We start from the raw sequence: 21,721 nt of genomic DNA, 5'->3' as shown, positions 1-21,721 counted from the left end.
CGGTGAAGTGCGCAGGCGCAGCACAGCAGCATCACCTCAGGGACCGTGAGAGACTGGCAGCAGGGACACTGGTCCAGAGGTGGACAAAGTAATCAGATACTCTTCTGAGGTAAATGTTGCAGTACCACAGTGTAAAAATACTCTGTCAGAGGTTAAAGTCCTGCATTCAATAATTTACTTATGTAAAAGCACAAAAGTGTTGACGTCAGTTTATATTTAAAGTACCAAAAGTAAAACTCATTATGCTCTCAGATGATATATGTGTATATATGTGTATGTATATCATATTACTGGACTGTAGTTACTGATGCATTCATGTGTTCATCACTTTCATGTTGCAGCTTATAAAGGTGGAGCTCATTTAAATCACTTTGTAAACTGCTGAGTAGTTTTATCTATAACGTAATATTAATAATGTGAATAAAGTAACTCGTCACTAAAGTTGTCAAACACATGTGAGGGGCTCTCCTGTTTGTTACATGACATTTTGTTGGAGAGTGTTTCCGTGTGATTTCTGTGGAGATACATTTGTCTTAATATCATTTGTGTGACCAGATCTACAATCTGTGTGTTTATGTGTGATCTGTAAATATGAAAATCCTTCCACAAACACACAAAAGTTTGTAAATTCACAAAACAGTATGTTGCAAATACAGAATGCAGTTACAAATCCACAAAAACAGAATGTCTGTGAATACATTTAATTAATTTACAAATAAATGAAAAGCATTGTTGAATATCTTTCTAACATTTACAGCTTCCAAAAACATTTGTGAATCCAGTTTTTATTTGTGAATCTCAGTTCTGTGCTCATTTTTCTTTTCTCTGTACATCATCACTGTGAAATGTGAAGGAACAAACACAGAATTACAATTATCTGCTTTTGGATCTCATGAACACACTGTCTTTTCTTTAATTTTATTTATGTATTTATTTATTTATTTATTTTATTTGTTTGAGCATTTGCAGATCTGTTTTGTCTGCAAAATATTTTATGTGAGTTTACTTTTTAAAACGCTTATGGAAGGTGTTTCATGTTTACAGATGACAGATTTACACACTGACTGTAGAACTGACTAAATATTTAATAATTTAAATATTCCACAGTGAATCTTCACACTGATGATGATGATGATGATGATGATGATGATGATGTTTCACAGAGCGAGGGCAGGTGGGGCTGAAGGTCTACAGTTTGTCCTGAAGGTGGCGCCACAGGAGAAGAAGTGGGGCCAATAAAATGTGAAGGGTCCATCCTCCTGGGAGCTCGAGTCCTCTCAGCTGTTATTAAATTATTATTCTTGTGTGCAGAGTCGATATTTTGGCCTGAAGAAGGTGCACGATAAAATAATAATAAAGGGTTTGTTCTCTGGTGTGTGTGTGTGTGTGTGTGTGTAAATGTGCTCTGTAAGTTGCATCACAGTTGATCTGCTTATTAGATTTTAGTTATTAATGATGTTTGTGAGCAACAAAGGGTGTCGTTGTTGTTTCAGCTCAGAGACAAACATGAAGTGAGACGTGCTGCAGCCGCTTCACTTTGAGCCTCACTAATCACAGTCATGTGTTTTTAATGGGAGACGCTGAAAACATCAAATTAAACTCCGTTTTCTGACGACGCTCGTCCTGTGTTCTCTGCTGCGTCTTCACTCTCTGAGGAATAATAAACACGTTTGTCCAGAAAATTTTTATCATTGAATGAAAAGTTAAATTCATCTTAAAGGAACACTTCACCCTCTGTCTGACTGTTAGTGTGGTGGTAACTCACCCTGTGGTTCCTTTTTTAATGAATAATCTCTCATGGTGGTGAATCTGAATTCACCCTTCAAAACACCAGTCAATGGAGGTTTTGAGGAGAGTAAAGCCTAGATACGTTGTACTTTCAGTTCAGGTTTCCATCAGAAAGAGCTTTTGTTAGTAGAGCACTGATCATTAACGTGATATAACCTGGATTATACTGCGTGAGCTGTGTGAGAGTTTGTAAATGGATGATTTGATTAAGTCTGTCTGTAGTTAAACACAGACCCCATTGACATCAGTTCATCAAGGAAGAAACGTACCAACATTCTGGATGTGAGTTCAGATGTGTCAGTGAACGCGCGCACACACACACACACACACACACACACACACACACACACAGACAGATATTTACATCACTACTACTTTTTATTTGGCAAACAGCTTGAGATAGTCTCTCTTTTTCAGTGTACAGTATATATACGTATATACTATAGTAAACCAACACATTCTGTTTTATAACCATTTTTTTCTCATTTTTACATCTTACAGCTTACAGCTTACAAATATAGCTGATCTTTTTGACAAAATTACAGATTCTGTTTGACACCTAAATTTGTATGCTATATAAAAATCCACACATCTTACATTCATGATTAGAAAAAGTAGGCTATATGAAATCAGGAAGAGGAAAAGAAAGAAAAACACCACAGTACGCAATTTCAAACAAATCCAATTAGGAGGAGGAGGAGGAGGAGGAGGAGGAGGAGGGGACTCGAGGTTTCACAAACGGAGTCTATCACTCTGAATCCAATGGTAAAGTCCTCTGAGAGAAGTTTGCTGCTATTCCAAAGAATCATCAGTACAGAGAAGATATCATCGAGGAACAACAACGATACTGTCACATAAGAAGAAGAATGGTTAAACCTCTGTACTCGCTCCAGAGTTAGAAACTAATACCTTGCCATGGATTATAATGAGATACTTGATAAAAACTAAACTTTGCATTGCAAACTGTACATATTACTTCACACCTCACCATCTTCTCTGCCAGTGCTGTTTTAAGCCTTAATCCCAGGATTATGCAAATGCTGCCGAGCTTTCCTTTCATGCCTCGCTATCTCTGCATGAGACATCTGCTTAAATTGGACATCTTTCTCACATCTGTAAGACAAAGTTGAACAGAACTGCATGAGGGAGCTGCCATTTGGATATTGGGAAAGCGAGTAATAAAACCCAGCACTGTGGACGCCTTGTTGACAGGCGGACGTTTGTTCCTTCTCCTCGATGAGCGCCATAATTGAATCAGCACGCAGCAGTTTTTTGTACCGTGAGGATGGACTGAAAAGTTGTTGTCTTAAAAATACAGCTGGCCTGTCTTTGCTTCACTGACGAGTGTCACCAGTGAAGCTGAGTTTTATACACAGTATTGCTGAATATTGAGCGTTGCATTCGGTTTATTGAGAAGTTACTGTTTGACTTGCTACTCTTTTTAGCGCAGGATACATGACCGTTGGCATCACATCGTATCAAAAACCCAGATGAGTCATGCTTGAAGCAAACCAGCGCTTGCTTCGGATTTTTTTTTTTGTTCTTTTTGTACTGTAGATAACAAGATAATCTCTCTGGATTATTACATGACCACGTTTGCAAGCATTGATCTAATCATAACATCTAAATAGAAAACAAGACCAGATTATTCTAAAACTCATCTTTGAACACTTGTTCACAAAAATAAAAATAAAAAAGGGATGCATTCTGTTGAACCCAAAGCTCACAAATGTCTTTTTTTAATCTTTTTTTTTTTTTTTTTTGCCGTCACCTGACTCTCATCTCTGCGAGCAATGCACCAGAACTGTGTCGGACTGTGACGTGGAGCTGGAGGGGACTCTGATATGTAAACACTGCGGCAAAGCCTGATGTAGACAAGACACTCAAAATACAAGAACCAGTATGGAGGCTGAGTTGTGTCAAGATTTTCTGTGGAAACACATCGACCATCCGTGCAGGTAATTAGAGTCTCAAACTCAACCTGAGCCCGACGGGTCCTGAAAAACTGAGGTTGAACCAAATTAGGGGCGAACATGTGCACTGATTGGCAAGGTTGAGCTGCATAAATACAAAAAATATAAAAATATAAATCTTAAGTGCTATATGGTGGGCAAAAGGACTTTCCTCTCTGTTCTCTGACTGAGAGGTGAAATGTCTTCACGAAACTTTAGCAAGTCCAGTTGCCTACGATGCAGCACTTAAGATTACGATGACCTGGATGACTGAGAATCTTCCCCAACATAAAAAGATAAATAAATAACTAGAATTCCCACCCTGTGGTTTTATGACTCTGCCCACCAGCCCAATTTCCATCCTTTAACATGACCTTTGACCTTTATTCTTCTGTCCAAGTGGACATTTGTGCCAAATTTAAAGAAATCCCCTAAAGATGTTCTTTAGATATCATGTTCATGAGAATCAGACAGATGCAAGGTCACACTGACCTTTGACTACCAAAATTCAATTAGGTCATTGTTGAGTCCAAGTGGACGTTTGTGCCAAATTTAAAGAAATTCTCTCATGACATGCAGCAGGGGGCCACAGGCTGAATCGAGCCCGTGGCCACTGTGACAAGGGCATTGCCTTCGCATATGGGACACCTGCTCTACCCACTAAGACACCAGGCGCCCCAGCTAGTGGCTTTTGGGGGACTCAGGTTCAGGCTCAGTACGTGATGATCTTGGATGGACCAGGTTCGGGCTTCAGCTCACGTGGGTCGGGTCGGTTCAGTTTGGGTTGGACTTTGTTCTTGAGAACTCGAGTGTTAATGTGTCATCTGTAAATATGAAACACTTTCAACAAATACAAAAAAAAGATTTGTAAACTCACAAAAATATTCTTCATATATAAAAATGATCTGTAAATGCATTTAATTAATTTTCAAACAAATGAAAAGTATTTGTGAATATCTTCCAAATAATTTATAACTTCCAAACATGTTTTGAATCCAGTTCCAACTGAATCTCAATTGTGCAATTTCTTGCAATTTTTTGTGCAGATGTTGCAGATGTTTCATATTTGCAAAGTATTTTTTGTGAGTTTACAAATCTTTTCTTATATCCCGTGAAAGATGTTTTATATTTACAGATTTACAGACACAGACTATCAAACTGCTCACACAGACAATATTGACACAAAGTGGCCTCCGTACGTCGGTCACTGAGGAATGTAAAGGAGTAAACAGAGAATTACAGGTTACGTTCCAGTTCAGGGTTAAACACACAAAACTCTCATCTTGTACTTAAAAGATAAACTGTCATGATAAATAAATATTTTATCTGAATTTAACCTGAAATACTTTTTGTATATTGCCATAATATATTCTAATATATTTATAATTTGATAAAGATTTCACTATATGTTTTGGTTTGTGCTGTCGTTCTAAATAATTACATATAATATATACCTGTGGAATGTTTCTGTTATTAAATTCCACCTTAAAAATGAGGTTTTCTAAAGAGCTGGCAGGAAGCTGGATGAAGGACGGACTGATGATGTATGTATGACACACACACACACACTCACACACACACTCCTTTGTCCTCTCCTAATGAACACAGACGTTTGTTGGAATGACTCTGAAACTAAATCTGCACGGACACGAGTGTTCCTCATAGAAAAGGGGAGTCACAGCTAAAATGTGCAGGAATGTAAAGTTTAACACTGCACAATGACAGAAATACAAAAGGTACAGCTTCACTCTGCAGTGACTTGAACGCAGCGTTCTCACCAGGTCATTCACCCGAGGTGACGCGTTTAAGTGTCAGTCAACACAGTGTAAGTCTGAATGATGACGGTGTAAAAACACAATGTGAGTTTAAAGTGTCACAAAAAGGTATTGTTCATGCTTACATTGTGAAATTACACCTTCCTACTTCCTCTAACTGCACACGGGCAGCATTTCTATCACTGACACAGTGTTAGTGAGCACTTTAAACACTCACCGTTAGCTTAATGTACAGTGGCCGACAGAGGCAAACACGCTACTACGGCCCAAAACACTTATATTCAGAGAAACGTCCTGTAGCTGCAGAGAAGATACAATTTCAAAAACACGCGAGAATCCAAAGCAAATACAACAATGAAAACGTGCTGCAGGAAGTAAACACGTTAACATCAACAGCAAACAGAATGCAAATACAGAAACTATGTAAAGTCAAAAACACACAAACACATTTGGAAAGAAATGCTACTTAAAAATGCTGCATGTCCAACACAGTCTCACTCTGAAGTCGTCAAAAAACAGCACTTGGTCAGTGACCTCCAGCGTCAGACGCCGACAAAAAAAAAGCTGTCACGTCAGCATGTTGCGCAGCCGTTCACTGTTATTGTCTGACGGTGGCGTCATTGGGGAAACGTGGCGGGACAACAACAAAAGTTAAGGCGACCAAAGTCTGAGTGGGTTGGGGGTGGGGATGGGGGGGGGGGGGGGGGTCCAACAACCACAGACTTTCACCCAGGAGGCCGGTGTTCACTTCCTGTAAGACTGTAAAGACAAACCTTGTTATTTTTTCCTAAACCCAACCACATGTGTGTATGTTGGCTAAACGTAACCACGTGTGTGTGTCAGCTAAACGTAACCACGTGTGTGTGTGTTGGCTAAACGTAACCATGTGTGTGTGTGTGTTGGCTAAACGTAACCACGTGTGTGTGTCAGCTAAACCTAACCACATGTGTGTGTGTTGGCTAAACGTAACCGTGTGTGTGTGTGTGTTGGCTAAACGTAACCACGTGTGTGTGTCGGCTAAACGTAACCACGTGTGTGTGTCAGCTAAACGTAACCACGTGTGTGTGTGTTGACTAAACGTAACCATGTGTGTGTGTGTGTGTTGGCTAAACGTAACCACGTGTGTGTGTCGGCTAAACGTATCCACGTGTGTGTGTCGGCTAAATGTAACCACGTGTGTGTGTCGGCTAAACGTAACCACGTGTGTGTGTTGGCTAAACGTATCCACGTGTGTGTGTGTCGGCTAAATGTAACCACGTGTGTGTGTGTGTTGGCTAAACGTAACCACGTGTGTGTGTTGGCTAAACGTATCCACATGTGTGTGTCGGCTAAATGTAACCACGTGTGTGTGTCAGCTAAATGTAACCACGTGTGTGTGTTGGCTAAACGTAACCACGTGTGTGTGTGTGTTGGCTAAATGTAACCACGTGTGTGTGTTGGCTAAACGTATCCACGTGTGTGTGTCGGCTAAATGTAACCACGTGTGTGTGTTGGCTAAACGTAACCACGTGTGTGTGTGTTGGCTAAACGTAACCACGTGTGTGTGTTGGCTAAACGTAACCACGTGTGTGTGTCAGCTAAACGTAACCACATGTGTGTGTTGGCTAAACGTATCCACGTGTGTGTGTCAGCTAAATGTAACCACATGTGTGTGTTGGCTAAACGTATCCACGTGTGTGTGTCGGCTAAATGTAACCACGTGTGTGTGTTGGCTAAATGTAACCACGTGTGTGTGTTGGCTAAACGTATCCACGTGTGTGTGTGTGTTGGCTAAACATAACCACGTGTGTGTGTGTGTGTTGGCTAAACGTAACCACGTGTGTGTGTGTTGACTAAACATAACCACATGTGTGTGTCGGCTAAACGTAACCACGTGTGTGTGTTGGCTAAACGTAACCACGTGTGTGTGTCAGCTAAACGTAACCACATGTGTGTGTTGGCTAAACGTATCCACGTGTGTGTGTCGGCTAAATGTAACCACGTGTGTGTGTTGGCTAAACGTAACCACATGTGTGTGTTGGCTAAACGTATCCACGTGTGTGTGTCGGCTAAATGTAACCACATGTGTGTGTTGGCTAAACGTATCCACGTGTGTGTGTCGGCTAAATGTAACCACGTGTGTGTGTTGGCTAAACGTATCCACGTGTGTGTGTCGGCTAAATGTAACCACGTGTGTGTGTTGGCTAAACGTAACCACGTGTGTGTGTTGGCTAAACGTATCCATGTGTGTGTGTGTGTTGGCTAAACATAACCACGTGTGTGTGTGTGTGTTGGCTAAACGTAACCACGTGTGTGTGTGTGTCGGCTAAATGTAACCACATGTGTGTGTTGGCTAAACGTATCCATGTGTGTGTGTGTGTTGGCTAAACGTATCCATGTGTGTGTGTGTGTTGGCTAAACATAACCACGTGTGTGTGTGTGTGTTGGCTAAACGTAACCACGTGTGTGTGTGTTGGCTAAACGTATCCACGTGTGTGTGTCGGCTAAACGTAACCACGTGTGTGTGTTGGCTAAACGTAACCACGTGTGTTGACACGGCATCCCAGAACGTCAACAACCAACACACCCAGGGTACCTTGGACCTTGAAAGTCCGTGACCAAACGTGGACATGTGACGAGGTCGCACTGAGGATGGGATGGTTTATCTAGTCAACACAACATAAGTCCTCCAGGCCTGCAGGGGGAGCACTGAGTGAATCACTGAGTCCTAAAAGTTGTTAATTCACTAATCGCCAAATCTACAGTGATCATGAACTGTCATCATGTGAGCAAGCTTGAGACAGAGCAGTGGGAGGCAGGGTTAAAGTGCACTTGGTCTCTGGGCTTCACGACTGGAGATATGCAGCCACATTTGGTTTGAAGGGTTAGGGTTACAAACCGCGCCCACCTGCTGGTGGTAACGTGGAATAACCGAAAAATTATCTGCCTGGAAATAATGTGTTTTGCTCCACGCGCCACTGAGCAACAAACGAGGCCCTGCATCCGACACTGTAAACACTTATTTATAGCTGTGTGGTCCGGTCTCTGTGTCAGGTCAGAATCAGGCTGTTCCTCTCAGTGCTCCCCCTACAGGCCTGGAGGACTTCTGTTGTGTTTATCTGCTGCATTTGTTTTCAGGGTTTGTGTGTTTTTGCCTTTCTGTATTCGCAGCTTGATTGCTGTTAATGTTCTGTTTATTTTCTGCAGCACGTTTTCATTTGCAGCACAGTTATGTTGTTTTATTTGCTCTGAATATTTCTATGTGTTTTATAACTGGTATCTTCTCTGCAGCTGCAGCGCCTCTCCTGATGGAAATATTTTGGGTTGCTGTGGTGCGTTTGCCGTGTTCGGCCTCCGTCAAACACACAGATGAACACACTCCTGTAAGGATACTGTAACATGTAACCATAAACTGTGAAGGTATGAGAGGAGAACATGGAGGTATGTGGCACTGAACGAGCTGACAGGATCAAACAGAGGTGAAACAGGGAGTTCTGGACGGTCCTGTTCTTCGGCAGAGAGATGCTGTCTGTCTACGTTTGGAAACATTTCCCACGGCTCTCATCTCTCTTTCTCATGCCACTTCCCACATTTCCAGTGCTTCACCTGTAAGAATGTTCTTATCGGATACAAAAATCAAAACAGTCGGTATTTCTCCGTGTTGCTTCCGTACAGTTTTGCATTGAAAAATATGTTGTTGTTGTTTTTTAATCCTCATTTCTTTTTTCTTTTTTTTCAAACTCCAGACGTCTTTTTTGTGGATCCAGAACTCGTCTCCGTCCGTAGCTACATGTGTTGGGCATCCATTATGTCCAAGTATTTGGCCTCAATGATATGAGGAAGCACGTTGTTCCTAGACACAGAGCAGACACAATCGACGTCAGTGGTTAAACCAGAACAAAGGAAGCAGAAGCCCACAGCATCACAACGTCAGATCTTATCACACAAGATTTATCACTTCCTGCTCGGCTGTTCCAGCGAACAAGAGATCCAATCAGAGATACAGCGGCTGTTCATGTATGTGTCTGCACAGTGGCACCAGAGATCTGGGTGGGAAAAGGCTGCGTTTACAGAATCTCAGCTGAAGAATGATACTCTGCACTCGAAAAGTTCAAGTCAGCTTTAAAGCTCCAGTGTGAAGGGTTTAAATATGATATAATGTAATCGTGTTTCTTTAATCAGAATGGTTGTGTTCTTGTTCCCTCAGAATGAGACGTTTATATCTACATAGGGAGCAGGTCCTCGTCTACAGAGATCACCCTGTTGCACCGCCATGTTTCTACAGTAGCCCAGAGCGGACAAACCAAACACTGACTCTAGACATGTTTCTGATATTGCTGTAATGATTAAATGATATATTTTGGTGGTTTGAGTTGAAGGTGTGAGAAAGAATAGTGTCAGTAACATTGTTAACACTGTGCTACATTACAGAGAAATACAAACCGTACTAATGAAGCTTCATTAATATAGGCCTATATTTTATCTCCAAGTGCACGTCACACACTGAGCGAGCCGCCTGTTAATGACGCTGTGGGCTAATGGGCATGTAGCTACTTCCATGTTTCACATGATACGTCATGTTTGTAGTCGACCAATGAAGATGAGTTTACATATCACCTTGGGTTCGTCCTTCACCTTCTCAAAATGATCCCACACTTTGGATTTCCTGCCCAACATGTTATTAACTAGCCTGTGGAATATTAAAAAAATATTCGGCATACAATCAGGCTTCCACCTCACCATTTGCGTCGCCTATTTCCTGTCTCCAAAATGCTGGTATGCCACGGTCAAAGTTTCTCCCATCAAGGCTGTTTTTATAGACCACAGCTTTTGCATGTGAAGTGGCATACGCCTCTTTCAGGCCTCATTTTGTGTGTACGCAGTGTTTATCAATGAGACACCAGGTCCATTTCTTTTGCAAAGTTTGTGAATCTCTTAATTTGAATACAGAGCAAAGACAAGATATTAAATGTTCAAACTGAGAAAACATTATTGTATTTGAGTTTGACGGCTTCAACACATTCTAATAGTCGGGTTTTGTACTTGATAAATAAAGTTTACTTGCCTTCTTTAAAGTTTCCAAGTGCAAAGCATCATTTTTAATTCACTAGTTTGATGCAGCAAAGAAAGTCAAGGAGAGTGTTTCTTAAATTATTCTGTGAATGTACAAATATCATATTTAATGCACTGCGCCCATCTGCTGCTCGTCCTGCAGCCGCTGAGACCGAGCTGCAGATGAACCGCAGCATGTTTCTGTCTCAGCTGAACCGCCAGATGTTTCCAGCTGAAGACACATTAAACATTGTGATAACATTAAAAAATGCAATTAAGAAATTAAATTAAGATTAATTAAGAAGACTGGAATTGACAACTTTATTCCCCATGACGCTGCTGCTCAGAGAGCTCAACAACACAAACACATCCACAGACTTCACTGATCTCAGGTCAGGCACGCTGCTGAATGTCTTCCTGGTTTAAATCACAGGAGAAAATGTTTTCTGGGACAAAATGTCGGCGGTTGTACCTGATTGGAATCAGCATGATCATGAGCAGAGGAAAGATCATCTTCATGTACGGTATCGGGTACATGCCGAAGGTGCAGAGGACCAGCAGCTGCATCATCTGCAGGAAGGTGAAGTAGTGGATCTTCCTCTGGGGCACTTTGCGGATGTAGTGGGTAGGCGGGTAAGACGTCTGCAGGAGGTGAGAGGATCAGGACAGATTAAAATACAATCTACCCTGAGGCGCTCCTCCTCACTGTCCTCAGGTGTCCTGCTGTCTCAAAGAAATGACTCAGGGAAGTGGACGGCCCACACACTGCGGGTTTCACATCGTAAATAACATTTAGCTTTCAGTGTTACAGAGTGTATTTATAGCGCAAGGGTCTCCTGTGTGAGATGGTTCAGGAGCTGCTGATATTATTTTCAACCTGCACTCGATAAGACTTTCATGTAAAAATACACCTGTCTCTCCAGTGTGAGCGGAGCTGCAAACACACCCCCCCCCCCCCCCCCCCCAACTGATCTGGTGTCAGCTACAAACATCTCCGGCAACAACACCAGCTGATAAATCAATAAATACCTCAAACTTCTGCTGATAAATCTACGTCACAATCCTGGTTAGTGCAGATTCATAAACCAGTAATACTTTATTGATCCTCGAGAGGAAAATGTGATTCGTGACAGTCGCTGTGATGTAAAGAAATAGAGACATATACGAAGTAAGCACAAGAGTATGAAATAGAAGTGTGTAAATATAAAGTAATAAAATAAAGTAGACATAAAAATGAGTGTTATTCTATATCCTGTGTGTTCACGGACTCTCTGTAGGGATGGAGGTGCAAATAGCTGAATAGCTTCAGTGTGATAATTCTCACATGAATGCAAATTTACACTCTGTTAAAAGAGTCTGTGGCAGTTAAGATCTCACAAATAAACATTTAAGACTATTTAATGACTTTTAAAGGCCTGATATTTAAAAAATTGAATTTAAGACTTTTTCAGGACTCCCTGAGGAGTAAATAAACATGTGTCATGAGACTGAAGCCTCTTGTTAAAGCTGTGGTTTGGACATTTTAAGAGTTTGAAAAAGAGCAAAGATGAGAGTCCCCTCACTCGGCTGGTCCTGACGCTCAGTTCTGTCTCAGGACCAAATCAGTCAGAGTCAAACAAATTATAACACCAGAAACACACAAACAGAAGCACAAAGCAGAATGCAGCATGGTTCTGAAAACACACTACAGTGTGACAGATGAACCGACCACAGTGACTGACATTAACACAGAACTACCCTGACAAAGTACAGACTCAGTGAGCACGACCTGGCCATCAAAACGATACAAACAATCATGGCTCCCTTAGGAGGAGCCTTTCTGCCGGCTGTGCAGGGAAGACAAAGTGGAGACAGAGCTGCACTTCCTAACAGAACGAACAAAACTCCAGCCTGTCCAAACAAAATATCTCCCCAAATTCAAACACAAACATCCTGAATCTGACCATAAAACTGGAATAAATAAATGACCAGTCCTGTTGGGAGAGCACACAGAGAGCTGTGGTGTAGCAGCAGAGTCTTTATCTGCCTTCAGCTATCAGGCTCCTCTCCTGTGGAATCATCTTCCTGTTTCGGTCCGGGAGGCAGACACCGTCTCCACATTTAAGACTAGACTTAAGACTTTCCTCTTTGATAAAGCTTATAGTTAGGGCTGGCTCTTATAGTGAGGGCTGGCTCTTATAGTTAGGACTGGCTCTTATAGTGAGGGCTGGCTCTTATAGTTAGGACTGGCTCTTATAGTGAGGGCAGGCTCTTATAGTTAGGACTGGCTCTTATAGTGAGGGCAGGCTCTTATAGTGAGGGCAGGCTCTTATAGTGAGGGCAGGCTCTTATAGTTAGGACTGGCTCTTATAGTGAGGGCAGGCTCTTATAGTTAGGACTGGCTCTTATAGTGAGGGCAGGCTCTTATAGTTAGGGCTGGCTCTTATAGTGAGGGCAGGCTCTTATAGTGAGGGCAGGCTCTTATAGTTAGGACTGGCTCTTATAGTGAGGGCAGGCTCTTATAGTTAGGACTGGCTCTTATAGTGAGGGCAGGCTCTTATAGTTAGGACTGGCTCTTATAGTGAGGGCAGGCTCTTATAGTGAGGGCAGGCTCTTATAGTTAGGACTGGCTCTTATAGTGAGGGCAGGCTCTTATAGTTAGGACTGGCTCTTATAGTGAGGGCAGGCTCTTATAGTTAGGACTGGCTCTTATAGTTAGGGCAGGCTCTTATAGTTAGGGCTGGCTCAGGCTTGTCTTGGATTCCCTAATCTATTTTGTCTTTACCACCCCATGACATCACTGTGGGGTCTAATTGCCTAACACTTTTCACATTTCTCATACTTGTGTGCATTCTTTTCTCTCAGAGCGAGTCTCTCCTGATTGAATTATGTTGCTCTGTTCTGTGCACACAACACTGTCTTCCTGCCCTGGAAGAGGGATCCCTCCTCAGTGTCTCTTCCTGAGGTTTCTACCATTTTTAGGGAGTTTTTCCTGATCAGCTGTGAGGGATGTCGTCTGCTGTAAAGCCTCTGAGGCAAATTGTGAGTTGTGATGTTGAGCTTTATAAATAAAATTGAATTGAACCTGTCACACTCTGAAGAACACTGAGTGACTCTCTTAAACACACACATACTGTTTGTCACTATTATTATTATTTTATATTGTTGCTGATATCTATCAGTGAGTCGAAGCTTGCATTAGATATTATTTTTGACATGGTTTTTGCTTTTGCAATAAAATGTTAATATAATGTTTAGAAGAAAGGAGACAGTGTGGGAGTTAAATGACCACTTAGTCTCATGCAGCACACACCCAGGTCTGATCAGCCTGTGGTGGGCCTGCCTCAGCTGAGGGTGTCTTGTGATAAATGACCGAAACACCCAGTGAAGCTGAGGTACACAACTGAAGATGTGCTGCATGGGAAGAAACATCACTAAGTGGTCATCATCAAGCTCAACCCAACCCAGAGGACATCTCTCCCTCAACCCACTCGGGTAAAGCGTCAAACTGAATCATTAGGGATTGTAACACCTAGTCCTGCTAAGAATTCATTTATTGTTTGAAATCATAAATATAGACTGCACTTTCCCCGTTAGCTCCACCTGATATGATGAGCTTTAGCAACACTATGTTCCAGTATGGTCATGACTGAATTGAGTTTTACTTTCATGTTAAATACTGTGATGTTGAATGAACCTTCGCTCTGACATCACTCTGCACAGTGAGGCTCAAACATCCAACTGAAGTCACAAAAAGCAAAATACATTTTTCAAGGCTGACACGGCTGCGTTCTCATTCACATACTTTACTTTTTACTTGCAGTAGCAGCTGCCCTTAAAAAGGTGGTACTGTTGTCTCATAACATCACACCCTGAACTTTGACCCTCCTGCTTTTATATCCGATACCTTGGAGATAAAATAAACGCCACTTACCGAGTTCGCCAGAGATGTGGGTCAGCTCTGAGAGCTCTGCTGTTGTTACTTTGTGATGTATGTGGTTTAACTTTAAAGTTCTGACTGCACAGACTGTACACTCTGACATTTTATATCTGTGACAGTGAAATAACAATAACATGGTACTGTGGGGATTGAAATGCACAGCATATATTTTTTGAACAGTTCCTCTTGCAGCCATTTGGAGGCGCCAGTGTGTGTGAGGAGAACAGTTGGAGGGAAAATGGCAAGTGTTGCTTCCAGTAGGAAGGTTAAATCGGACACACAGGAGAGGAGATCTCTGTGAGTAAGTATTGTGCAGATATGATTTAATGTTTTAATCTGACTATTTTGAAGGTTCATTAGTAGAAGGAGACATCTGTCAGAAATCATCTCTATGTGACTGATACCAGAATAATGATGTTCATTTAGGATCTGATCCGTCCGATTTTCACCTGAGCACATTATCACAAACACACAGAAAAAAGATATTTGCAAGTATTATTTGCTGGAGGTCTGGTCCTCCACCGGCGGGCAGCCAGTCAACCGTTTGATCTGCAGAGCCCTGCGATTGGCATCTGCTCACACACACACTCACCTGCTCCTTGAGGAGGAGAGCCATGCGGTCGCACATCTGGTTTCCATCGATGGAGGTGAGAGCGATGTAGAGGAAGAGGCCGTACAGGACGGGTTTGGGGATCCACTGCAGCGGGAGAGGAAGCAGCAGCACCGACACGCCGATGAAGATGTTGGCAGTCAGAGACGTCAGCCGGGTCTCTTTCACCTGGACGATACTGAGGACACACACACACACGCACACACACACATAAACACAATAACACACAGCGATGAATGGTTAATGGAGAGCTCACAATGCTTTCATACAATGAAACAGACATTTTTCTCTCCAGGATTTTCTTATCGGTCGTGCTGCACATTTGCCATTTGAAAGATTCTTTTGAGGGGAAAATAAAACAAAGTTATATTCAGTATTTAGGACGTGTTACCAGCAGTGATCGTTTGTCCTTTGACCTTAATAAACAGATGAAGAGACTCTCTGACTGACTCTGATCCCACACAGTCAAAAACTTCTTTCACTTTAGATGGATGAGCCCAGTGGTTCCCAACAGGTGCAGCCACAGTCATTGATTCAAGGTCTGTGGATCACACTTGAGTTTGGCTTTGCTGTCGAGCTAGTTTGGTGTCTCTGACGAGAAGCTGTCCATTAGTCACTTATTAGTCTGCGGCTCATTCAGAACAGATCCGACCCACCAGTTGGCAACCACTGCTGTAGCCTATGCAAAAGGCCTACATTGTTGTGAGCATTTACATATATGTGTTGGTGTGTCTGTGTCGCTCTGCAGTTACACCTCCAAAACACTAGTCAGCGGTGAAGTTCCTACAGCGGTGCTGGAAATAATGACTGACTCAAAACACAAACAAAACCAGGAGCTTGCTACTTGCTTCCTGTCTGAATGTTGAGCCGAAACATGATGTTTTTTCTAAACCTAACCACGTGTGTTTGTTACATAAAGAAATAAATGTAAATATGAGTTGTTGTGTGACATTGTTAAAACAGAAACTGCACATTTCCTGTGAAAATGGAAGTTTATTGTGAAAAGACTTGATGCATCTGATGAGCGTAAATTACCAGGCAGCAGACCCAGGAGGAGACCTTGCGTCATATGTAGACGTGAAAGTCCACTGACTGAATGGCGATATGTGACGAGGTGGGACGAGAACAGATCGGCAAAAATATCTATTGATAAAATCTGTGTACAGACAGCTCCTCAGAAAAACCACAGTAGAATGATTCTTTCTCAAGTGAACCATGATGCTTCTGTAGTTCTGCTTCTGACAGGTGCTCCATATGTAGCTGTTAACATATTAAAAAAGTTGGGAACTAACAACTTTCACACACGTTTGTTCAGTTTGACAGAAAATCAGATATGTAAATTTGAGATATTCATTTCCAGACATATACATCCTTTCAAGAGCCCTAAATGACACAATTCTCTCCAATCAATATCTGTAATTAGATCTGCTGCTCTTCTGGAAGATTACCCCCCCCCGCGGGGCCCCCCCATCACTCCTCAGGATTCCTGCATATCTGTGAACTCTAACGAAACGCTCTTGTCTGTGAGCCGCCGCCTCACCTCGTCCCCCCGGAGATAAAATGCTGCGTTACATAGTAATCATGCAATCAGCCGAGAGCAGGATACAGTAGCCACATGCTCTGAAGACGACCTTTAATTGAGCGTCTGATTAGCGCTGGCGATGAGAGGGCGGGAAACTCACGTCTCATAGAGGTGCCCCCCCTCCACGCGCTGCTCCACAAAAGCCAGCTGCCGCACATGAAGAGTGGAGTGGGGGAAGGCGGCGTGCATCCAGGGCAACCCCAGCACCGACATCAGTATGTTAATGAGCCCAGAGAGCATTAGGTCCCAGTGATAGGCCGTGCCCTTCAGCAACCTGAGGAGAGACACAACTGTGACACCCAGCTCGCGGCACAGCAACAACAACAACAACAACACGCCACATCACAACACCAAGAAACACATCTGCACCAACACACAGAGAAAACAACATTTGCATACAGTAATATTTTGAAGTGAGCACAAGTGACAGAAGTCACCACACACACACACACACACACACACACACAGATACAAATGGCATCATCCTCCTAAGGTCAGCGGTGCCCTTCAACACAACCTGAATAAACTCACTTAGATGTTTCACTGATTCTTCTCATTCAACATCTGAAAAACATCCATGTAAAGAATCAACATGTCACCGACAGTGATGTCACACGCCGTCGCCATGTTACGGTAACGTTACAGAAAAGGATGATGTGACCTTTATTTTTCTGCACGTTAGCGAGAGATCACTCCTGTGCATCTTCCCTGTCTGTCCAGCTTTACTGTCTACAGCAATTTATATAAATAATAATAGAGACAAAAATAAACCTGGAAAAGTCTCACTAAGTTTTATTTGCACCTTTTTTCCATCAGCCAAAAGACACCAGTAATTATTAACTTAAAAGATTGATATTTTAAACTAATATATTGTGACAGATTAAAAGCAGAGACGAGGAAACAAGAAGAATAAAAAGAGCAAAGCAGGAGCAGAAATAACCAGGAACTGTTTCCATCTTCAGTTCTATTGTTAGAGACTCGACAGGAGAGCTGGAGTTAAAGGTTAAATCCACAAAACACTGTTTACAGAGCTTTTTATAGGCGTTACATCATTTTCATTCTTTAGTTAATTAAAAGTATTTAATTTATTTTAGTTTGGATAGAGTCAGTAATATCACAGTTATGGAAAGACATTTCTGCCAGTGTAATGAAAAATAAAAAGATCCTGTCAGTTATTATAATGAGAATAATAATGAGATAGTATTTCAAATAATGAGGTAGTCTCTAACAATACTGACAATTTTTTCCAAAATAATGAATTAGTTCCTCGTAATAATGAGAAACTTTCTCAGAACAATAATTTTATTTCAATATAATTATAAACATTTTGAAAAATTATGAGTTAGTTTCTCAAACTAATGAGTTAATATCTCAAACTATTGAGTTAGTTTCTCAAAATAAGTTAGTATGAGATACTATTTCAAAATAATGAGTTAATTTCTCAAACTAATGAGTTAATATCTCAAACTATTGAGTTAGTTTCTCAAAATAAGTTAGTATGAGATACTATTTCAAAAATAATGAGTTAGTTTCTCAAACTAATGAGTTAATATCTCAAACTATTGAGTTAGTTTCTCTAAATAATGAGTTAATATCTCAAAATAAGTTAGTATGAGATATTATTTCAAACTAATGAGTTAACATCTCAAACTATTTAGTATTTTAAAATTATGAGTTAGTATCTCAAAATAATAAGGTAGTATGAGATACTATTTCAAAAATAATGAGTTGATTTCTCAAAATTATGAGTTAGTATCTCAAAATAGTCAGTGAGTATCTCAAAATTGAGTTAGTATCTCAAAATAATAAGTTAGTATCCCAAACTAATGAGTTAGTATCTCAAAGTTATGAGTTAGTATCTCAAAATAATGAGTTAGAATCTCAAAATTATGAGTTAGCATGTCATAAAAACGAGTCAGTATCTAAAATAATGAGTTAGTATGTATGGAAGCCCATTTCTGCCACTTGATAGAAAAAAATAAGATCTAATAACTCAAAATAATGAGATACTATCTCAAAATAATGATACTAACTCAAAATAATGAGATAATAAGTCAAAAATAATGAGATATTATCTCAAAAATAATGAGATACTAAGTCAAAATAATGAGATAATATCAAAAAATAATGAGAAACTATCAAAATAATGAGATACTAAGTCAAAAAATAGTAAGATACTATCACAAAATAATGAGATACTAAGTCAAAAAATAGTGAGATACTATCTCAAAAATAATGAGATAATATCAAAAAAATAATGAGAAACTATCTCAAAAATGAGATACTAAGTCAAAAATAATGAGATACTAAGTCAAAATAATGAGATACTAAGTCAAAATAATGAGAAGCTATCTCAAAATAATGAGATACTAAGTCAAAATAATGAGATACTAAGTCAAAAATAATGAGAAGCTATCTCAGAATAATGAGATACTAAGTCAAAAATAATGAGATACTAAGTCAAAAATAATGACATACTAAATCAAAATAATGGCTTGGATTGTCAAAGGCTGCAACTGTACTCACTGACCTCATTACTGGACTTGGCATCTCATTATTTCGACTTAGTATCTCATTATTTTTGACTTAGTATCTCATTATTTTGAGATAGCGTCTCATTATTTTTGACTTAGTATCTCATTATTTTTGACTTAGTATCTCATTATTTTGAGATAGCGTCTCATTATTTTTGACTTAGTATCTCATTATTTTTGACTTAGTATTTCATTATTTCGACTTAGTATCTCATTATTTTGAGATAGTATCTCATTTTTTCCATCAAGTGGTGGAAATTGGCTTCCATGAGTATGATATAATATTTCAAAATGAGTTAGTATCTCAAACTAATGAGTTAGTATCTCAGAATAATTACAAACGTTCTCAGAATAATGAGTTCACAGCTCAATACAATGAGAAACTTGTTCAGGATTCTGTTAAAGTCTCATTTTAATGACTCACAGGATCTTTTTCTTTATGTCACACTTGCATTAATGAGCCTTCATATAACAGCAATATGACGTAAGGAAACATTTTAATCTTATAAAATAAGATAATTCGTCTTGGAAACCTGACTATTTTTTAGACTATAGCAGCTGTTGTTTTGCCTCCCGGTGAGTTCTTCCTCGTTTGGAACAGACATTTAGATCCAATTAATTTCTGCCCAACAAATGTAGATGATAAGGGTTGAGACTCCATCATTATAGATTGTCACTGTGGGGCTGGTTGATGGCTGATGGCTCTAAAGTGGTCTCTCCAATGCAAATTTAGAGGAACAGGGTAAAAGCTCAACATCGTGTTTTGGCTGCGAGGCTTCTTCAGAGCTCCCTGACTGTGACAATTTGACTCAGATGTCAAGTTTCTGGCTCAGTTAATCTTCCCCCCTAACAGACCGGCAAATATCCCATTTCAGCAGATCCCAAAGGTCCTCGCTGGCTTTTTGAAGGGTCATGGAAAGAGTTTAAGCCAGTTAATGCACAAAAATTAGAAGCATCCCGGGATTCACCCTCCCTAATACAATCCCTTCTGACAGCACTGACAGTTTAATAACTGTAAATAAAATCATAACAAAGATTAAAAAGACTCCGTCTGTACATGAACTAATCTTTGCCTCTACCTGTTCTCCGGAGCGTTGGTCAACGAGACAACAATGTTTTGGTCGATGAAGATGAGGAGGGCCAGGAGGAAGCCAAGGCCCATGGCGCTGACCACGTTCATGGCCGACAACCGCTCAAATGGAGCCACGTTGAAGACGGGCCGGTCGTGAACTTTAAAGACTGGAACTGAAACAGAAAGAGAGAAATGAATCACAACCACAGCTGAAATAATCAGTCAATAAATCACTCAGTCAGAAGATAAATGGAAACTAGTCTGGTAATCTGTTAATCATTGCAGTTATTTCTCAAGACCAAAGACGAAATATCGGCTGATTGTCAGATGTGAGGATCTGCTGTTTGTCCTTGTCTAACTGAAGTTAAATACCTTTGAGTGTTGGAGTGTTAGTTGTACAGAACAACCAACATCTGAGGCACAAAACTACACAGATACTAATCAAGAAAGTAGTGTCAGCATGATGCCTTAATCACAATGAATTAAGGTCCACACTGTTTTTTGTTTTTAATTTGCATGCGGCCATTTGCTGCGTGCTGCTACTTCGAGTTTGAGCCAATGAGCTGAGCATACAAGTGAAGCTAAGTAGACTGACCACATCACCAAGGACAGAAATCACTAATGTTATTTTGGAGTGAGTGAATCACCACCGACCTGTGGAGGAAATGAAATGTAGTTCACAACAGCGTTCCTAAATGAGTGGAAACTGACTGCAGACCTGCATATAAAGTCCTGTGTGTGATTTATCCTGGTTTCATATGAGAAAAGAAAAACTCTGCTAGCTGCTAGGCTAATTTATTCAGTATAAAATGCCATAGACTTGTGCTAATAACGTTAGCATGTGGTATTTGCGGGGAAAATGGTATACAGCAAAACACAAGTGTTTGTCTGTGAATCTTGTGAGTTATAAAGAAGCTGATTTGTGTTTGAAACTGTTTCTAGTTAGTCATGTCTAATGTGTGTGGCCACGTTATCAACTGACTGTGCATGTCCGCATTTCATACTGACGTGACAGATGGCCGACTGGCGGTGTATCGTAACATCACGAAGGTTCCTGGCTTCATATGAGTAAAGGAAAACTCTGCTAACCACTAGGCTAATTTATTCAATGTAAAATGCCATAGGCTTGTGCTAAGAACATTAGCACGTTGTGGGGAAAAATGTGTCGGGGGATCAATATAGCATAGTATTGCGATATTTTTGTGTGGCAGTATCGTATCATTACATGTACACCAAGAGTTGATTTTTTTATTATATAAATTATCAATATTACAAATAGAAATTAAACTTTAGGTAGCCTGAGATGAATATCATCAGTTCCTTTTCCAGTTCATGAGAAACACTTTGCTGCAATAAAAAATGACTGAAGTGAGATGAACAGCCTGAAATCTTGACATAGTTTCCTTTAGGGACAGAATTTGCAGCTAAAAAAGGTAATAAATCGCAATATATTCTAGC

At 40.6% G+C, this 21,721-nt stretch overlaps 1 protein-coding gene across 3 annotated transcripts in view; it reads right to left on the bottom strand.

The window, feature by feature from the left end:
* Positions 1-6,203: 6,203 nt before the first annotated feature.
* Positions 6,204-21,721, bottom strand: part of slc4a11 (solute carrier family 4 member 11) — a 181,590-nt gene continuing 166,072 nt past the window's right edge. For all 3 annotated transcript variants that reach the window (XM_049596095.1, XM_049596097.1, XM_049596096.1), the window contains 5 exons: positions 20,271-20,436; positions 16,758-16,931; positions 15,058-15,253; positions 11,019-11,188; positions 6,204-9,347 (listed from right to left, as the gene is read on the bottom strand). In XM_049596095.1, coding sequence (XP_049452052.1) covers positions 9,281-9,347; positions 11,019-11,188; positions 15,058-15,253; positions 16,758-16,931; positions 20,271-20,436 — 773 coding nt within the window. In that variant the 3' untranslated portion in view covers positions 6,204-9,280. The remainder of the gene's footprint in view (positions 9,348-11,018; positions 11,189-15,057; positions 15,254-16,757; positions 16,932-20,270; positions 20,437-21,721) is intronic.

This window comes from Epinephelus fuscoguttatus, linkage group LG14, assembly GCF_011397635.1.
Source record: "Epinephelus fuscoguttatus linkage group LG14, E.fuscoguttatus.final_Chr_v1".
Taxonomy (NCBI): Eukaryota; Metazoa; Chordata; class Actinopteri; order Perciformes; family Serranidae; genus Epinephelus; species Epinephelus fuscoguttatus.
Note: the sequence above shows the minus strand (reverse complement) of the source record. Positions and strands in the feature narration are given on the sequence as shown.